Genomic DNA, 21,865 nt, shown 5'->3' on the forward strand with positions numbered 1-21,865 from the left:
TCTGGCATATGTACTTTCCATCATACCAATATCCAGTATCCAGTTACTGGGCATGTTGTACAGCATAACTTAAGGGACTGGGTTTCTTGTACACCATATGGGCCACTGGGGACTGTCCTGCATGGTAATAGTTTCCCTAAACTACAGAGATGGGAATTAATTTACACAATGATTTACTCTTAACACTTTTTACATTTTTCATGTCTTCTTGTTTTCCTGTCTCCCTCTCTCTCTTTGGTTTCTTTCCCATCTCATCTTGTGCTTTTGTCTGAGTTTTTAATTGTTGTATTCATTTTACTTCTCACTTGGTCCTTTGCCATATCTGGAGTGAAGCTTTCACAGTGATTATGAATGTATTATCTTTGAACTAATATTGTCTCTCACACCTCACCCTTCAGCTTTGTCTCATAATATCCTCGTGATAGGTGGGTCGTTCTCAGCCTGAGGACTGAGGTAGCTGCTCCTCCTTTCTAACCTTCACTGCCTGTACCATTTTCCTCCTGGAGAAAAAAGGAACAGTTACAAAGGCTAGAATAGTGATTTCTACTTTCATATGTTGTGTGTGTGTGTGTGTGTGTGTGTGTGTGTGTGTGTGTGTGTGTACAAAATTGGCTGAAGCTTAAACCACATTGGTGCTGCTGCAATTTTTAATTACGTTACAGAAATATAGTCTTGTATTATAGTTTTCCTGTTCTTTTTGTACATTAATGTCTCTAAATGTTACAGGCCAAAGGAAGATACACATGCTTGAAATGAACTGTTGTTATGGTCTTCAGTCTGAAGACTGGTTTGATGCAGCTCTCCATGCTACTCTGTGCTGTGAAAGCCTCTTCACCTCCGAATAATTGCTGCAATCTACATCCTTATGAATCTGCTTAGTGTATTCATCTTGTTGTCTCCCTCTACAATTTTTACCCCCACATTTCCCTCCAGTACTAGATTAGTGAGCCCTTGATGTCTCAGAATGTGGCCTACCAACCAGTCCCTTCTTTTACTCAGGTTGTGCCACAAATTTCTTTTCTCCCCAACTCTATTCAGCATCACCTCATTAGTTTTGTGACTTACCTGTCTACCATATTTTACAGACTACAAGATGCACTTTTTTCTCTGAAAAATTGTCTCCAAAGTTCTGGTGTATCATATACTAAAAATTAATAATAAAATGTCCAGAGTTTGATTTAACATTCCCACCAGTCTTAAAAATGTCCATATATTCGATGCCGTGGGGAAACTACCTCTATCTGACAACATTGGATTTGACTGGCAGCAGCAGCATGATGATTCACAAGCTTGCTTTCACTGTCTCCCTGCTGCCCCTCCATCACAAACCCAGGACACTGTCTAGCCTATGATGCATCATTGCAGTCTATGGTGCCAGTGAACTTGAGTGGAAAGTGATTTGTGTTATCAGTAACGGTACAATATTTTTGTTAGTAGATAATTTTGTAATGGTAAAAAATAAAAGGTATTCATATAATACAAGCTATAAATTGAAAGTAATAGCATGTGCAGAAGAACGTGGAAACGGAACAGCTGAGCAGCATTTCGGGCCCCCACAAACAGAAAAAACCATTTTTGACTGATGGGGTAGTAAAGGAGACCTGAGCAAAATGAGGAAGACTAAATGTGCAAATAGATGACTGAATGCAAAATGGCCAAAATTAGAAGATGACGATTTTCAGGAATTTTAAAGGTCAATTTGGTTTTATAAACTAAGAATTTGTTTTCCAATCTAATGATATAAATTGTACAAATGTTATTTATTTAAAAACTACTTAAAAGTCAGGGTGTATCTTATAGTCTGTAGTGTCTTATAGTCCATAAAATATGGTAAATCTATATTCGATGTTAACAAATTTCTCTTCTTCAGAAACACTTTTCTTACCACTGCCAATCTACATTTTGTATCCTCTCTGCTCTGATCATCATCAGTTATTTTGCTGCCCAAATAGCAAACCTAATTCCCTCAGCATCACCTGATTTAATCTGACTACATTCCATTACTCTCTTTTTGCTTTGATGTTCATCTATATTCTCCTTTCAAGACACTGTCCATTCCATTCAACTGCTCTTCGAAGTCCTTTGCTGTCTATGACAGAGTTACAATGTCACCAGCAAACCTCAAAGTTTTTATTTCTTCTCCTTGGTCTTTAATTCCTACTCAAAATTTTTCTTTTGTTTCAGTTAATGCATAGCATCAGGGATAGGCTACAAACCTGTCTCACTTCCTTCTCAATCACTGATTCCCTTTTATGCTCCTCAACTCTTACAACTGCCATCTGGTTTATGTACAAATTGTAAATAGCACTTCGTTCCCTGTATTTCACCCCTGCCACCCTCATAATTTCAGAGTACCCCAGTCAACATCGTCAAAAGCTTTCTCTAAGTCTACAAATGCTGTAAATGTAGGTTTGTCTTTCTTTAACCTATCTTCTATGAGAAGTCTTAGAGTCAGTACTGCCTCATGTATCCCTTCATTTCTTCAAAATCAGACTGATCTTTCCTGAGGCCAGCTTCTACCAGTTTTTCGATTCTTCAATAAAGAATTTATGTTAGCATTTTGCAACCATGACTTGTCAAGCTGTTGGTTCAGTAATATTCACACTATCAGCACCTGCTTTCTTTGGAATTGGAATTATTATATTCTTCTTGAAGTCTGAGGTATTTTGCCTGTCTCATACATCTGGCTCACCAGATGGAAGAGTTTTGTTGTGGCTGGCTTTCCCAAGCCTATCAGTAGTTCTAACAGAATGTTATCTACTCCTGGGGCCTTGTTTTGACTTAGGCCTTTCAGTGTCTGTCAAATTCCTCAAGCAGTATCTTATCTCCCATTTCATCTTCATCATTGTCCTCTTTCTATAATATTGCCCTCAATTACATCTCCCTTGTAGAGACCCTCTACATACTGCTCTCATCTTTCAGCTTTCTCTTCTTTGGTTTGGACTACAATGAAACCCCTGTTTTATGTTTTCATGTGGTCCGGACTTAAAAAATGCAAAATTGAGGAAAATGCAGGATCGAGGAAAATGTTAAAACGGCCCAGAATATGAGCAAAAATATTTGTAATTGACATATATGATTAAAAATCACAGCCCTCTCCAAGACTTCTGTACAAAATCTGCCTAAGTGAACAAAATTAAACGTACAATATAATGTTTATACAATAATTTGTGGTAATGAATTTCATTAGTTCTTACAAAATCACATGTGTAACAGCAAGTAAAAACTCATAAAAAAATTTAAATTGGTACCTGGGTACAAGGTAATCGAGATATTTTCTGACATGCTATGACCACAAATTATATATTGAAAACACGCATTTTTGAGAGATCACCCTCTGTGCTCACCCAGAAAAAAAGCAAAAATTGATGAACGTGTTGAATTAAACCAAAAAAAATCACAGCAGCTAAGTGGTTAAACCATAAGCATAAATGCGAACATCTAGTTAATGATAAACTTTGTCCCCATTCCTGTTATTGTTTAATGCTTTCCTTATGAGCCACATTTCTTATGCTCACCAACATTAATGTGTTATTTAGGTTTGATGAGAGAAACAGACACATGAAAAAATTAGTTTACTTTCTTAGTTGATGTTACAAACTTATTAAATGTCAGATCAGTGAATTTTTGTACATTGTGTAAATTGTACATTTTAAAGAAAGCTCAGGTGCTATGGTTTCAGTTCATGTCCACTTATCACGGCTGCCCATATTTATGATCTGCAGTGTGTGGTGTGTGTGGTTCAAAGTATGTATGTGAGTAGTGTATGTAGTTGTTGCAACTGTATCATGTCAGATTTGAACATGAAAGTCTTTAATTTGTGCTATAGTAAAACTCGTGTTCTATTTCCATGTGACACCTCTGTCATAGCATATCATATGTATGAAAAGTATATTTTCAGCATTTTGCTTAATGCTTTCAGACCACCCTGCATTCCCAGCATTGAAGGACCACTCCCCCTCTCCACACATCCAGTAGGTGAGAACATTTTGCATGTGTCAGTGTGGGGTGGTGGCTATGCTGGCCATTGGGTGACTTAACAAGTCGCCAGCCAATAACAGTTCACTAGCCGGAAATGGGTGATGTTTCCTTGATTATGACCAAGCATATTCCTTGAGATTCAGTGTCTGAATTTAAATGGTTGACAATTTATATTGTTGCTGAATACAGTACATTGGAAATACAAGCAAAAGATGAGACTGAGTTATAAGTGGTACAAGAAAAGGTGTTGGCTGGGTCCTTTGGTCATGTATTGGCTCAGTCCAGAATGCTTCACATCGACTGTCTTATTTTTCCATTACAGCTACAGCCTAGCAGTAATTGTATCATGATTGTGTGGTGAAGCTAAATATTGCAAGTTGTGTTGGCAACACCGATTGTGGATTGCATCAGCATTTCATCTGTCTCCCCTCTCCATAATGGCCTAGAATATTTCCTTAACTCCACCACCACCCATAGTGTCAACCATCCCCATGGTGCCAACCATCTGTCTTTTGTGCCACTTAAACTCATTCAATCACATCAAATGTCAATAGAAAGGAAATAGGACAAAGTCAAGGCAGATATTGAGCACAAACTTAGAACTGAGGTAAACCTTACAAGGAAGAAATGTAAAATCATGGAAGTTTTAGCATTGGTCTTATGAATTTTTCACAGGAGCTGCGAATTTATGGTGTATAGTCGCAAAAAACATAAAATTGGAGGACATAAAATCCAAGTTCCACTGTAGTTTTCCATCTGAGCTCTTGGTATTCATACAGGTGGTTCTCTTTAATTTTCCTGTAGGTGGTATCTATTTTTCCCCTTCTGATATATGCCTCTAAAACTTTACATTTGCCCTCTAGCCATTCCTGCTTAGCCATTTTTCACTTCCTGTCAGTCTCATTTTATTAAACATTTGTATTCTCTTTCACCTGCTTCATTTATTGCATTTTTACATTTTCTCTTTCATCTATTACATTCAATATCTCTTAGGTTGCCCACCCACAGATTTCTACTAGACCTCATCTTTTTACCTACTTGATCCTCTACTGCCTTAACTATTTTCTCTCTCAAAGCTACCCATTCATCTGATATTTCTTTTGCCTGTTCTTGTCAATTGTTCCCTAATGGCTTCATCTGGAACTCTCAACAATCTCTGGTTCTTTCAGTTTATCCAAGCTCCCTATCCTTAAATTCCCGGCTTTTTGCAATTTCTGCAGCTATAATCTACAGTTTATAACCAATAAATTGTTACCCGAGTCCACATCTGCCCCTGGAAATGTCTTACAATTTAAAATACGGTTCTGAAATATGTATCTTATCATTACATTATGAATTTGAAACCTCCCAGTGTCTCCAAGCATACATCCTTCTTTTATGATTTTTAAACCAAGTGTCAGCGATGACTAAATAATGCGCTGTGCAAAATTCTGCAGGTGGTCTCCTCTTTCGTTTCTTTTCCCCAGTCCGTATTCACCTCCTATTTTTCCTTCTCTTCCTTTCCCTACTATTGAATTGCAGTCCCCCATGACTATTAAATTTTCATTTCCCTTAACTGTATGAATAATTTCTTTTACCTCACCATACATTTCTTCAATCTCTTCATCATCTGCAGAGCTAGTTGGCATATAAACTTGTACTACTGTGGTTGGTGTGGGCTTTGTGTCTGTTTTGGCTATAATGAATCATTCACTATGCTGTTCATAGTATCTTTTCTGTGTTCGTATTTTCTTATGCATGGTTAAGTCTACTCCTGTATTACCCCTACTTGATTTTGTATATATAACCCTGTATTTACCTTACCAGAAGTCCTGTTCGTCCTGCCACCAAACTTCATTAACTCCCACTGTATCTAGCTTTAACCTGTGCACTTCTCTTTTTAAATTTCCTAACCTACCTGCCTGATCAATGGATCTGACATTCCATGCTCCGATCCGTAGAACGCCAGTTCTGTTTCCCCTGATAACATCTTCCTGAGTAGTCCCCACCGAGAGATCTGATTGCGAGACTATTTTACCTCCAGAATATTTTATCCGAGAGGAGACCATCATCATTTACCCACACAGTAGAGCTACATGCACTGAAGAAAAATTACGGCTGTAATTTCCCCTTGCTCTCAGTCTTTTGTAGTAGCAGCACAGCAAGGCCATTTTGGTTGATGTTACAACACCAGACCAGTCACTCGTCCAGATTGTTGCCCCTGCAGATACTGAAAAGGCTGCTGCCACTCTTCAGGAACCACACATTTGTCTGGTCTCTCAACAGGTACCCCTCCATTGTGGTTGCACCTATATTACAGCTATCTGTATGGCTATGACACGCAAGCCTCCCCACAAGCGGCAAGGTCCATGGTTCATGTGGAAGTGAACTATAAGGTTTAATTGCATGAAAATGGAAAAATGGTGATTGCAGAATTTCACGTGATCTTGGAAATGGAAATGAGTGTATGGCGTCAGTGGCCAGGAGTTCCCAGTCGGGAAGTTCGACCGCCAAGTACAATTCTTATTGAGTGCGACACCACATTGGGTGACTTGCACATCAACAATGGGGATGAAATGATCATGAGGACAGCACAACACTCAGTCCCTGAGGGGAGAAAATCTCTCTCCCCAACCAGGAATCAAACCCGGGCCCCTATGCATGGCATTCCAACGCGCTGACCGTTCAGCTATTGGGGTGGACCACATGATCCTGAAGTTGTAATATAAAACCCCCATGTGTGGCCAGTCTCTCAATGTCATGGCATGGAATATAAGAAGGGTGGGATACATTCCTGTAGAATCTTCTCTGCACAGTTTGTATGTGAGTTCACAAATTGTCAACAGTGAATGCCGGATGATCGTGACAGACTAGTTGTTGATCAGTCATATCCCTTGTGTATCCATTGAGTGACACATCTTGCAAACATACTTGTGTCCAAAGGAGTTGTATGAATAATTGTTTGAGAAAGGCTTGCATATTCCATTTGACATATAGCCAGTTTTCAAACTATGAAAAATTATTAGCACAACTGTCCAGAATCATCCCCCACAATTGCAGTGGTGAAATTAATTGTTCTATCATGGCATAAAATAAACATTTACACAAAATAGTCACAGTCCACAATTTTAATTGTTCTATCATGGCACAAAATAAACATTTATATGAAATAGTCACAGTCCACAATAACACTGTCGGGCATTGGTAGTTCAATTAAGCAGTCCCATGATAAGTTTCATAGAGTTCAACAATCATTGGTTTTGATGACAATAACATTACACAATATTTGTTCATCACAACACAGATTAGTCAAACTTTTAATTTTTTTAGATAACAGAAATAACTCGTAAGTTTTCTACCTACTGAAGTTCATGAGTTTCATGATTGTTGGTGCACATATTTTTGTGTACAGAATGTTCATAATTGTGGTATGAGTCAACAACAAGAACACATCTGACATAGATGTTACTCATAATGTAATAGGGCTGAAAAAAATCTGCCTACCAAGTGGCGGCAGGAGAACACACATATAAAAAAAAATTATTTATACAAGCTTTCACAGCCAGTGGCTCCTTATTCTGGCAGAAAGATTGAGGAAGGAAGAAGGGTGAAGGAAGCAGACTGGTGAGGTTTAGGAAAAGGGGTAGAACTTGGAAAAGTCACCCAGAACCTCACATCAAGGAAGACTTACCGGATAGGATGAACAGGAGAGACATTGTAAGGAACTGTACCAGATGAGGTTTGAAGACCTGAGAGCTTAAAGATGGTAGATAGGGTAATGTGCAAGACAGAGATTACTGCTAAAACATCCTAAACCTCACCATACCTTTTCATTCACCCCTTTTCCTTCCCCTTCAAACCTTCAGCCAGGAGGAGGAGCAACTGGCTGCAAAAGCTTGCATACATAATACCTTTTATATGTATGTTTTCCTCCACCACTTGGTAGGTAGATTTCTTATCTTTGTAATTACATTATATCTTCAAACATTGATTATTTTTGTTGATATAGATGTTGCTCATATACTTGCAAAATGTGGACACTTATTTTGGATGATGGCCACTACATATAGACAGGTGTAAGAACAAACTGTTATTTTGAAACCTACACAATTCTTTAAAGTTTGCCTAGGTTGGAACTTACTGTTTTGATGAACTAAAAGAACTTATGTGAGTTTTGATTATACAAAAGGTTGCTAGTCAAAAATTTAGAGAAATGTGTGGAACTATTATCCTTACACACTGTGAATCCCCTTATTTATATGCATCAAAACCATATTGCAAATTAGAGCCAGTAGCTTGAAATTAAGAATTATTGATCAATGCTATAAGTCAAATTGTAGAGAAAAATTGAGGTAGCAAAAATATGTAGTCAAAGTTCAGAATCTAGCAGTGGTTCTGACAAAAACTGTGATGGAAAGTGGGGCAACTTAGGAATTTGAAGTTTAATTATTTCAGAAGATAATTAGTTTTAGGTAATTTACAGTACTTCACAAGGAAATTGGAATGTTTACCTGCTGAATGATGTGGGTGCTCTATGGAATAACGCTGTTGGCTCATAGGCTTTTGCATGTAGCAAACTTTAGTGCTAATTTTAATTAACTGTAACTTTTAATTAACAGTGCCTTAATGAAAACTAATTATACAGATGGAATCAGAATAATCAAAATGAGCATCTGAATAATAAATTGCAAGTGACATCAAGTATAAATAGGATCTTGAGATTTTTATGTAGTGTTAAATGTCAACAGATGAATGTATTGAAAAAATAATATAAATTAGCAGAGAAAAAGTTATTTATGGGACTAAAAGGACATAGCAGATGGGAACGATACACCATGCTATGTCAGAAGCTCCCAGTTTCAGTGTGATGTCACCTCTCTTTTGCTTTGTAAAATCCTGTAAAGTTATTCTGCTTATTAATTGTTCACTCTAAGAACACTCTTGGCACAGTGGCTGATGCAAGTTGCTGGTTTGATAGAAATCAGAAGATGGCATATGATCTTGGACCAATACTCACTTATTTCCAATAGTACCATCTTTGGCTTTCAGTATTGTGTGCAAAGAGTGTCTTCATTGAATATATCAAATCCACTTAACATTCAGCTACAAGCAGTATAATATTTCTATGATATTTTTATTTGTGTGTTGCATCTGCTTTCATTTACAAGTACATAGATGCACTAAACTCAGGAGCATCTGCTAGCTAAAGTTGATAAGTTGGATGCATTATGAATGCTGTTGGTACGACCATGGTCAGTCAACTTCTATTGACACAGCTTCTGCCATCAGTCACCAAGTTTAAGAGTCTTCTTAGAGTGAACATTTAGTATCTCCCTGGAGTAGCACTCCAAGGGGAAAGGATATAATAGAGAATGTGTTAGTCATAGCCTAGTTGATGTATTTATATGTCTTCTTCTAATGTTTGTTTCATAATGCTCAAATTTTCTTTTGTTAAACCATTGTATTCCTCATGTTCTATCAATCATTTGTGTAATTTTAAAGATAGTACAGCTTCATGTAGAATTACTATGTTGAAAACAATTTTTAAACGTGAGCTTCAATATATTGTACTCCACTTAAATTGTGCCAATGTATAATGACAACTAACTTCATAATGCATTGGACTTTATGGTCTTGCATTTTACATCCACAGAGCTATGAAGGAAATGGAGACTAGATTGCTGCAATTATCAAATGATTTTGAAGATGCAACACAAACCAGAATTGCTGCTACAACTCAGAGAGCAATAAGAGAAAATATTGCTTTAAACAATGAGGTAATATTTAAATAACACACAAGCAAATAGTTCCTAATTACATTTGTTCTGCATTGTTATAATTCTCAGTCTAGATATAACACACTAAGAAAGAAAAGCTATGAGGGAATTATAAAGTGAATTAAACTTCTGTTGGGGTATTTTTTGGTGAAAACTTTAACTTATACAAAGAGAGTATTAACACATTCTTGTATTCTATAGAATTTTTGTCTTATTGAAAATATATGAGATAATAATATCTGCTGAAGTTATTATAGTTTGGCAGCTGGACAGTGTCCTTCCGGTTATCTTAAACATTTTGACATAATGTACCACTTTATTTCTGTGTTCTGTAGCCAAATGTGATGATTTATTTGTTAGTGTCATGTTCCATGGATCATTTCTATGATTAATCATAATGATGTGGATTGACTGATTTTTTTTATTCACATGACAAATTTGTTTGTACATATGGCTACATGTTGATAATTTACTAGAGTTTTGTTTTCTTTTTTTCTTTAACAATAATACAGATGTGAGTCAGTAAATCCTACACACCACCTTTTACACATTACAAAAATAGGAATTCTTCTATGAAATAACAAGGTCTGTCAAGGAGAAATTTGTTTTCAAATTTAACAGTGCTGCTTGTCAGACATCTTATATCATTGGGGAAGTGATCAAAAATTTTGGTGGCAGCATTGTGCCTCCCTTGTTGTGCTAAATACAACATTAATGTGGAGATGTCATTTTTTCCTCTGGTGTGGTAATAATGTACGTCATTTTTCTGTTTGAACTCCAGTGATTATGTACAGCAAACTTCATGAGGGAAACCCAAGGTAGAATAGAAACAATAGTATTTTCATTGTGTCTGTTTGTGACTAAACACTTCCTCTATGTGGTGAAGGATTTAAAGAGACATCTACAAGATTATCGTGGATGAGCACCACATATTACTCTTACTGCACTATTTGAGCAATGTTTACCCCAAACATCAAGGCTGTATGGAAGGGAATGTTTGACATGGAAAGGGTAGCAACTGTCAAAATGTAAGTGCTGTTATTTGTTAGCGGTGTTAATGTGAATGAAAGTGTGTAGTTGGCCCTTGGTGAGGTTGAGGTCAACATGTAGTAAAGTGGCATGGGATTCAGAATATGACCATGTGAAAGTTAATTGGGGTAATGTTGTTTTGGGTAAGGAGACCAGACAGCGAGGTCATCGGTCTAATTGGATTAGGCAAGGAAGGGCAAGGAAGTTGGCTGTGCCCTTTCAAAGGAACCATCCCGGCATTTGCCTGGAGCGATTTAGGGAAATCACGGAAAAACCTAAATCAGGATGGCCGGACGCGGGATTGAACCATCGTCCTCCTGAATGCAAGTCCAGTGTCTAACCACTGCGCCACCTCGCTCGGTAAATTGAGGTAATGTATGAAGAGATTTCAAAAATTGAAACAGATCAGCTACACCATGAGCCCATATGGCAAAGACGTCATCAGTGTATCTAAACCAAAACAGGGGCTGAAGGCTTACGGATCCCAGGAAAGCCCCATCCAAGCACCCATGAAAAGTTTGGCACAGGAAGGAGCCTTCCTGGTTCCATGGCCGTGTACCGGATTTTTTTTATATATCCGCCCCTCAAAGGTAAAACAGTTGTTCATGAGTATGAAGTTGATTAAGGTGAGAATGAAGGATGTCATACACTTGGAAATAGGTGAGTGCCGCTTGAGGCAATGTTTATCAGCAGACAGACCATGTATATAGGGGATGTTGGTACAGAGGAAGGTGGTGTCAGTGGTGACGGACAAGGTTTGGTTTAGATACTTTGATGACATCTTTGCTGTATGGGTTCTTCAGTAGCCACCAGAAAGATCGCAGGAGGCGCACATCGGCACGGCGCGTCACGGACGGTAGTTGCCGCGAGTAGAGTCCCGTCCACCAGAGGGCACGCGAGAATTCGGACGCGACCTCTGCCGGCATAACAACAACAACAACAACAACAACAACAACTCAGGCAGCATGGGCCGTGCCCAGTCAGTTAACATCGGGTATGCCTAGGACACAGTCCCGGTCTACGCTAAGTGAAGTGTGACATAAACATGAACAGTGTTACTACACAACTGGCGACGAGTAGGGTCATTCTTTCACGTGTTGCGTCATTGTTCCAGTTTCGCAGCTTCTCCACGGCATGGAGGATTTAGTGCGGATTTTGGTTGAGCAACAGATGGAGCTCATGGCCACCATGAAACAAGTGCTTCCGGCGTTGCTCTCCACGCAGTCTGCTCCAGCGCCGTTCCCTCCTCCCTTTCCCTCGTATGACGAGATGGCAGAGGATTGGGACGCATATGAACATTGCCTTCGACAGCATTTCCAGGCATTTCATGTTGCTGATGCGGAGGTATGTCGTGCTCTCTTCTTGGCTTGGATATCTCCCTCGCTGTATCAAGTTTTGCGCCGTTGCAGGAACCCTCGTCCTTGTCTTTTGACGCATTGTGTTCATTGCTGTCTTCATATTATCGCCGACGCACGCATGTTGTGGTGGCTAGGGTCGAGTTCTATCAATGCAAGAAACAGCCTCATCAGTCTTACTGGGCGTGGGCCGCTACCCTGCAAGGTCTTAGTCGCAAGTGTCATTTTGTCACGGAGCAGTCGCGAGAGTTGTATGCTCACGTTATGGTACGCGACGTCATTGTTCGTTCGGCCCCTGATAGGGAGGTCCGGCAATGGGACCTGCAGTTAGAAGGCCCTTCCCTTGAGGAAGTCCTGTCCATTGCCCAATCGTATGAAGTCTCTCACGCCACAGGTCAACGGCTGGTGTGACGTCGCGGCGGATCAGGGCGGCACGTCCGTGTCCACTGTGTCCGGGGTGGACGACGTGCGAGCGGTACAATCCGGCTGTTACGGCCGCTCACGCACGGCGCGTAAACAGAATTCTGGCCGCCGGCCCCAATTGCCATCCTGTGCGTCGTGCTATATACATCATGATCGGTCAGAGTGCCCCCAGCGTTGGGCCGTTTGTCGCAAATGTAATAAAAAAGGTCACATTGCTAAAGTTTGCCGCTCAGCCTCAAAAGAATCGAAGGAAGCAGGTACAGAGGACATGGACATTGACAATCAGGAAGTTTCATCGGGCCAGGCTCCCGATGCATTGGCACGCAAACTCTTTATCGAGGTGTCAGTTCGGTCGCGCCGGTTACAACTGCAAGTAGATACGGGCGCGGCAGTTTCGTTGTTGAATGCACAAACTTATTCCGACCTTGGGTCGCCCCCATTGGCGCCAGTTTACCGGCGTCTACGCGGTTATGGTAAACAGTTCAATCCCCTACTGGGTTAATTCACTCGGCCTATTACTTTTATTGTTGTCAGTGATGCGAGCTCCGCTAACCTTTTTGGCCTGGATGCCTTTCAAGCTTTCGGTTTTTCTATCGCTGACACCATACAGTTGGTCTCCGAAGACGTTCCCTATCAATCATTGGAATCTTTGATCTCAGACTTTCCAGATATCTTTGAGGAGGGCCTGGGGCGTGTTTCAGATTTTGAAGCTCACTTAACGTTGAAGGCGTCGGCTCGCCTGCGTTTTCTACGCGCGAGGCAGATCCCCTTGGCTCTCCGCCCTCAGGTAAAGGAAGAGCTAGACCGGCTGACAGCCCTAGGGGTCTTTCTTCCCATTTCTTCTAGTGAGTGGGCTTTGCCCCTCGTTATTGCAAGGTAGCCCTCGGGAAAATTACGTCTTTGTTGCGATTTCAAGGCCATCATTAATTCCCAATTGGTGGTGGACACCTATCCTTTGCCTCGTGCTGATGAATTGTTCTCCACCATGGCGGGAGGCCAATATTTTTCGAAAATCGATCTTTCGGAGGCTTATCATCAGATATCACTTGATGAGGACTCCAAACGGCTGGCTGTCATCAACACCCCGTTTGGCCTTTACCGATACCAGCAATTGGCCTTCAGAATATCCAGTGCCCCGGTGATATTCCAGCGTTATCTTGAGCATGTCACGTCGACAATCCCTCATTGTATTAATTACCTGGATGACATAATTGTCACAGGCCGCAGCACGAAGGAACACTTGCACAACCTTCGCATCCTCTTTCTCAAATTCAGGTCTGTGGGCTTGTGTTGCAACCTGCATAAGTCAAACTTCTTCCAACCGTCCATTGAGTATGTGGGCTACACCATCTCTCAGCACGGCGTCCAGCCACTAGGAAGTTTGGTCCAAGGTATCGTCGACCTTCCTAGGCCTGCTTCGCTGAAAGAGTTACAAGCTTTTTTAGGCAAGATAGCCTATTACCACCAGTTCATTCCCAGGGCATCCTGGGGTTCCTTTTGATTGGTCGCCTGCATGCGAGCGAGCGTTCACCTCATTGAAGGGCCTCCTCACATCAGCGCCTTGTTTGGCTACTTTTGACCCCCATAAGCCATTGGTCCTGGCTACAGATGCTTCGCAGTATGGGGTGGGGGCGGTCCTGGCCCATCACAACGCAGATGGTTCCGAGCAACCACTGGCGTTTGCGTCTAAAACTCTTAGTCCCGCACGGGCCCATTACTCCCAGGTGGAAAAAGAGGCTTTGGCCATTGGCTACGCTGTTACCAAGTTTCACCCTTTCTTGTATGGCACGAAGTTTCAGTTAATCACTGACCATAAGCCGTTAATATCGTTATGTAGCCCAGCCTCTCAGATTCCGGATAGGGCAGCCCACAGACTACAGTGCTGGGCCTTGTTCCTCTCTAAGTACCATTATGATATTCATTTTCACCCTACCGGACAGCATGCCAATGCCAACGCTCTTTCCCGTCTTCCGGTGAGCCCGGATCCTACGTTCGATCGAGAGGAGATTATGTATTTTCATTTGGATGTGGTGTCCCGCCAAGCGGTTGATGGCTTCCCGATCACTAGTTCTCGAGTCGCCAGGGAAATGGCAGCTGACCCGGTTCTCCGGCAAGTAGTTCGCCTCATTCAGCAGGAGTGGTCATCCCGCCCTCCAGGCTGGGCCTCGGACCCTCTTCGTAATTATTTTATTCTATGAGACCGCCTCTCGGTCTTGGAAGGAGTTCCCCTTCTGGCTACCGATGATACATCTCCTCGCGTGGTTGTTCCTGCAAGTTTACGAAGGGAGGTCCTCACGTTATTACATGCGGGGCACTGGGGTGTTTCCCGTACTAAAACCTTGGCTCGCAGACATGTGTACCGGCCCGGTATTGACAGAGAAATTGGTCACTTGGTGGCCGCCTGTTCCCAGTGTGCGAGCCAACAGGCATCTCCCAGGGCAGCGTTCTCTTCATGGCCGCCGGCAACCCAAGCATGGGAACGTGTTCACATCGATTTTGCGGGCCCGTTTCTCAATGGCTTTTGGCTCATTGTCATTGATGCTTATTACCGATTCCCATATGTGGTTCACTGCTCCTCAACCATTTCAGAAGTTGCAATCCAGGCACTAGCAAAAATCTTTTCTGTGGAAGGTCTGCCAATCACCCTGGTCTCGGACAATGGACCGGAGTTTATTTCGCAGACCTTCCAGGATTTTTGTAGGTGCTTCGGTATTCGGCACGTTTGCTCTCCCCCCTTCCATCCACAATCGAATGGGGAAGCCGAGTGCATGGTGCGCACATTTAAGATGCAGATGAAAAAGTATGTGCACGAATTTCCTGCAGAGGAGGCATTGACTTTTTTCCTGACGGCATACCGGACCACACCAATGGGAGAACGCAGCCCCGCAGAGCTCCTCCATGGGCGCCAACCTAGGACTCTGCTGCACCTCCTCTGGCCTGGTCCTTGCCAGTCTTCGCAAAACGGAGTACCTGGCTTTCCACTGGGTATGTCAGTCTGGGCATGGGGGTTTGGTCGCAATCCACGTTGGATAACGGCAGTGGTCCTGCGCCGAAATGGCCACCGGCTCTATACCTTGCAGGCGGGGGACCGGGTGGTATGTCATCACCAAAATCAGCTATGTCCATGTTTGGGCACCCACCGTCCGGCCTCTCGGACACTGGCTTCCCCATTGCCGGCACCCGTGTTGGTTTCTCAGGGGATGTTACTGCCTCTCCCCGCTGTGACTCTGCTGCACTGCGATGATGGTTCTCAGCCCTGGCAGCCTCCAGTAGCTCCAGCACCGGCATCGCCATAGTTTGAGATGCCCCAGCGAGAGCCGGCCCCCCTTGCAGGCCCGGTTTCTCAGGAGGCTGGTTCACCTGTGGTCGTCCCTTCCCCATCGTCCTCACCACTGGGTCTTGCCCCTCCCGAGTTGGAACAGGATCCGGAGTTTGACAGCTTGTCGCCCGTTCTGTCCCGGGCTCCGTTGGTGGGACGACGGGGACCTCTTCATGTGGGTCACTTCCAGCCGTATTCGAAGGTTCCGGCTCGAGGGTTGGCAGATCCCCTCGACTCTGGTCTTACAATGGATGTGGAGGTCATTGCTCCTGCACGATGCTCCACCTTCCGATGCAGTGGATCACAGTGGCTTCACCCCCCGAAGGAGGAGGAGTTCAGTAGCCACCAGAAAGATCGCGGGAGGTGCACATCGGCACGGCGCGTCACGGACGGTAGTTGCCGCAAGTAGAGTCCCGTCCACCAGAGGGCACGTGAGAATTCGGACGCGACCTCTGGCGGTGTAACAACAACAACTCAGGCAGCACGGGCCGTGCCCAGTCAGTTAACATCGGGCATGCCTAGGACACAGTCCCGGTCTACGCTAAGTGAAGTGCGACGTAAACGTGAACAGTGTTACTACAGGTTCATGGTGTGGCTGACCTGATAAAGTTTTTGGAATATATAAATACATTCTCCCAGTTAAACTGAATGAGGTTCTATTCCAAATCCCATGCCACTTTTCTTGGTGTTGGCCTCATCCACACTGAGGGCCAGCTACACACTTCATTTCACATTAAACCTACTAACAAACAACAGTACTTACATTTTGACAACTGCCATACTTTCCATATCAAACATTCCCTCTCATACATCCATGGAATTCAAGGCTAACATATTTGTTCAGATGCAGGCTCTTTACAGCAATACACTACCATTCTCAGTTCTGTCTTCACTGGGCATAATTATCCCACCATCCTAGTTCAAAAGCATATTTCCCAGGACATCACATTCAATTCTGGTACTGCTGATCCCTCCAAAAACAACTTAGGTGTACATATATTATCATTCAGTACTATCCTGGTCCTGAATGTATTAATCAGCTACTTCAAACAACGCTAAGATTTCCTAAAATCATGCCCTGAAATGATGTCCATTCTGTCTGACATTGTTCCCACCACATCTAGAATAGTTTCTTTTCCCCCTCCCCCTCTCCCTGCCCCCACCTATGCTATAGGACTTGTCTTGTGTACCTTCCTTCCACCACCTGTACAAGCTCTGTAACTGGCTAAACACATACTGTCAAAGAGAGAGCCATCTATGAAATGACACATGTCATGTATAGCTGTAATGGAAACACTGTATAGCCTTCTGCATTGGTATGACTACCAACAAGTTACCAGTTAGGATGAACGGGCATAGACAGAGGGTATAGAGCGGCAACACACAATATCCTGTTGCAGAGAATGCTCTACAATATAATAGTCATAACCTCCGCACCTGTTTCGCTACATGTGCCATCTGGATTCTTCCTCCTGACACCAGCATCTCAGAACTCCACAGGTGGGAATTGATGTTACAATATGTCATTGGTTCTTGCCACCCACCTGGCATTTTTGTTAATTTATTCCTCTCAATAGCTATTCCTTGCTTCACACACTTTTAGTTTTCTGTACCTTTTATTTTCTGACCTGTGTATTCCCCCCTGCCCCACCTCTACCAACATGTGAAACACATAGCATTTTGCCCTTATTAGCTTTTGTGTGATGTTTTGTCAGTAATCTCTGTCTTGCTTGTTACCCTGTCTTCCACCTTTAAGCTCTCAGGTTTTTAAATCTCATCCAATGCAGTCCCCAGTAATCAGCATTTCCTTCTTATTCCATCTGGTAAACCTCCCCCCAACCTGGAGTTGTGGGTGACTTTTCTGTAATTCTCCCCATTTCTCAAACTATTCCAGTCATTTTCCTTCATCCCTGTTCCTTCCACTTCAACCCTTCTGCCAGAAGAATGAACCATTGGCTCCAAAGTGCACATTTTCTTAACTTTTATATGTGTTTTCTCTTGTCGTCACTTGGTGAGTAGATATTTTGCCTATCCAGTCATATTACATTTTCAAAAATTGATTTTTCATTCACATAACAAAGAATTTTATCTGTAAGTTAATCAAAGGACTGAGTTTATAACTCATAAAAGTCAACAGTAATTTGACAAACTGTTAATATCCTTATAGCAAAACAGAATACATTTTCCATTTGGAAAAAAAGAATTCTGCAATTTTGGAGGTGTCTGCACATTTCCTTTGTCCATCAGTTATCAACAAGTGCATTCGCATTTAACACATACAAAAACTGAAAAAATTATGATATATATGTATGTCATTATATTCCACAAATACTATGATGTTAATATGACATGAGGTATGATGAACGCAACAAGAGGAATGAAAATTTTTGCCAGAGCATGACTTAAACCTGGATTTATCACTTTTCACATGCAACCACTTTAGCCTTCAGGCATCTGAGCGCCCCTCCATGCCTAACAGATACTTTCATTGTCACTAATTTTTCTTCTGAACAAAGGAGATGATTCTCTATTGTGGGTTACAACCACCACAGAAATTAGTAAACTGGGCAATTGTGACTTGACTTGTACAAGAGGTGTATATCAACTGGAAATCAGTGAAGATCCAATGATATGAAATGATATTATTGAAATAACATTCAGAGATACTGAACTACTTCGTAATGATCATGTCATGATTACTGAAAATATGTGCAAGAGTGGGACTAAAACCGAGATTTCCTGTTTATTGTGGCAGTTGGCTTAACAGTTATGCTACCTAATCACAGGTCTGATACAAATTTTCATTTTCACTGTAGCCATCTGTTATTTCTGAACAAACATAGATGGTTCTCCATTTTAGAACAGGGTCACTATAGGAATATATATGGTGGAGGATTGAGGATACCCTGCCACGTGGGATGTGTTCCATTTGAATTAGCTTACCTGAAATGAACTGGATGGAATTGATGGGGATTAAACTGGTGACGATGTAAAGACATGAAATGATATCTGTGAAGACCATTCAAAAATGCTGGACCTGCAATGTATAGAATGACAAATGAAAATTGGTACCAGATGTGGACCTGAAACCACATTTTTTGGTTTTTGCAAGCAGTTGCCTTAACTGTTGGGCTACCTGAGCATTTCTCCAAGGCTGACTTAAACTTTCGTTGTTGCTAATGTGTCTTATTAGTTCCAAATGCTACTACCAGAGATTATCATATTTGGGAATGGTATAATTTTTTATTTATTGTGTTGAATTAATTACATTCATCCTCAGGGGACACTGCCTCAACATAGTACTGTCCATGCGGGCAAGGAGGTTTGCGTGCTCTGGATCCAGAGGGCTAAGCTGGACAGGCCAAAGGGGAGGAGCCAAACAAAGTGTGGCCCACAACAACCTATCGATATCCTGTATCCTATCCTATCCTTTTTCCTCATCATTCTCAATCAAAATTGTAGTGTGAAAAGGGCAACGGCTTGAGGGGCAGAAGAAGACAGCCAGTCATTTCAAAAGAAGATTTGGCGGATCTCAGTGGTCTTCAAGGTGGATGAACCTTCTCACAACAGAGTGGTGTCTGTCCTCCAGTGGAGCAGCCACAAAAGGCGTTTGATCCCAGTAGGGCAGCCTGATTACATCCTCTGGGGCTAACCATTTCAGTTGTAACCACACCACACCAAATGTGGTAGCCAAAGGTGAAACTTTGGCTTGTGAAGCAGTCATGAAGCATGTGATAATTACAAATATACCCCAGGGGGCTAATCCCTCATTGACTCAGGTCAACGTAAGCAGGATATCGGATTCTGGGAAGCCTGCATCAAGTGCGAAACAAAACTGCAAACCTAGCAGTACCTCAAAATCCAAACTAAATCATTGACACAAAATCAGACCAAAACAGACTTTTAAAACGGGAACCATAAACATACAGACAATGATGAAGGTGGGCAAGCTAAAGCAAGTTCTTGACAGTACGAGAGAACTTGGTACTGGCATACTGGCATTACGGGAAACAAGATTCAGGGACAAAAGCACAATGGAATCAGAGGGATGTGCAATTCTGAAAGGGAAGCCCTTGTTTGGGAGGGGTGGGGTGAAGGGGGGGGGGGGGTGCAAAGCAACATTTTCCGTTTGGCACAGCCTTTGTAGTAGATCGTAGATACCGGGATAGTATTACTGTGTGGAAGGGCATAAACAAGAGGCTGTCATATCTGACAATGAAAATAGGAAACAAAACCTATATAATATCAAATGCACATGCACTAATAAATGATAAGAACAAAAAAGACGAAGCAGGACCTGAACAATTTTGGTCCACTTTGGATAAGGTAGTGACAGACGTGGACAAAAGAGGTGTCACTATTATGCTAAGAGATTTTAACGTGCAAATAGGCACAGGAAGGAAGTTAAGAGGTCCTGTGGGAGATTATCCAGCTCACAAGATAACAAACAAGAATGGAGAGAGATTAGTGGACCTGTGTAGGAGACACAATATGAGAATAATGACCACTCATTACAAAGCTAAGGCAAGCAAGAAAACAACGTGGGTCAGCCCTGGAAACAGGGTTGTGGAAAAACAGCTAGACCATGTAGCAATCCATGACAAGAATCACAGAGAGATTATGAATACGAAAGTGAGGAAACGTAGCAGGACGGACTTAGCTCACTACCTTGTCATAACAAAATGCAGATGTATACCCAACAGACCAAGGAAGATAGAGGAATGGATGCTACAACACTCACAGAATCGACCTAGATCTTCTGAAAAAACACAGAGCAGAGTATGCAAAGAGAATGGTAGTTCAGAGTGATTGGAAGAGAGTGAGAGATATGGTGGAAGAAGAGGCAGTGTGACTGGCTACTAACAACAAGAAAAGGAAGCATGAGTGGTGGATGGATGGATGTGAGAATGCAGTCAAGACCAGGAGGGAAGCATTTATGAAATGGCAATCCTGTAAAAAGCAAGACGACTGGTCGAACTTCCAGAATGCGAGAAAAACTGCTAGCAAAATGATCAGAAATGCCAATAGAAGTAGATGGAATGAGGAACTTGAAGAAGGAAACACAACCTTCAAGAAACACAAATCATGAATCTTTTTCAAAGAAATGATGAGCAGAATTAAAGGCTTCGAAGCAAAAGAACCCTTTGTAATAGAACAAGATGGCACAATAAAAATTGGTGTGAAAGAGATGTGAGAGGAAATGGCTAGGTATTTTCGGGATTTGCTGAATGCAGAAGCACTGACAGTAAAGTGGACACACTTATCCTCTAGTGACGAAAGTCAGGATAGTCTAAACAATGCACCCACTAGGGCAGAAGTAGCAGAGGCAATTAAAAACCTCAAAAACAACAAGGCAGCAGGCAATGATGGTATCTGTGTTGAAGAGATGAAGTGGGTTGGCCCTGAAATAGAAAGAAGTATGTACAGTATAACAGTGGATATGTGGAGAAATAAGAAAATACCCATAGACTGGAAAGAAGCCATTATAATACCACTACACAAGAAAGGGGACAGGGAGTACTGGATAACTACAGGGGAATCTCTCTCTTAAACATATGGTACAAGGTTCTGTTGAGAATCTTGCTGAACAGAGTTGAAGAACAACTGGGGCCAACAATAGGAGAGTACCAGTGTGGCTTTAAAAAAGGGAGGAACTGTACAGTACAGATATTGGGAATAAGAATGATAATAGAAGACAGACACAGGAAACGAAAAGAGATAATAGTGACATTTGTGGACTTCCAAAAGGCCTACAGTTCAGTTTCCAGAACTACTCTGCTTATTGTGTATGAAGATAGAGGAATGGATGCTACAACACATGCAATAATAAAGGAAATGTTAAGTGACAATACTGCCAGGATAATGCATTGCAGTACACTGTCAGTCAGCTTCGAAATAAAAACAAGAGTCCGGCAAGGGGATGGGCTGTCACAAACTTTATCTAACCTGGTTTTGGACGAAGTAGTGAGACAGTGAAGTCAACTAAATAGTATCATGAAGAT

General features: G+C 41.9%; 1 protein-coding gene across 1 annotated transcript in view; it reads left to right on the plus strand.

Moving 5' to 3' along the window:
- Positions 1-21,865, plus strand: part of LOC126259583 (cilia- and flagella-associated protein 157) — a 192,241-nt gene that overhangs the window by 87,516 nt on the left and 82,860 nt on the right. The window contains exon 6 of the mRNA XM_049956491.1: positions 9,614-9,737. Within this exon, the coding sequence (XP_049812448.1) occupies positions 9,614-9,737 (124 nt within the window). The remainder of the gene's footprint in view (positions 1-9,613; positions 9,738-21,865) is intronic.

The sequence above is a fragment of the Schistocerca nitens genome, chromosome 5, assembly GCF_023898315.1.
Source record: "Schistocerca nitens isolate TAMUIC-IGC-003100 chromosome 5, iqSchNite1.1, whole genome shotgun sequence".
In the NCBI taxonomy this organism is placed as follows: domain Eukaryota; kingdom Metazoa; phylum Arthropoda; class Insecta; order Orthoptera; family Acrididae; genus Schistocerca; species Schistocerca nitens.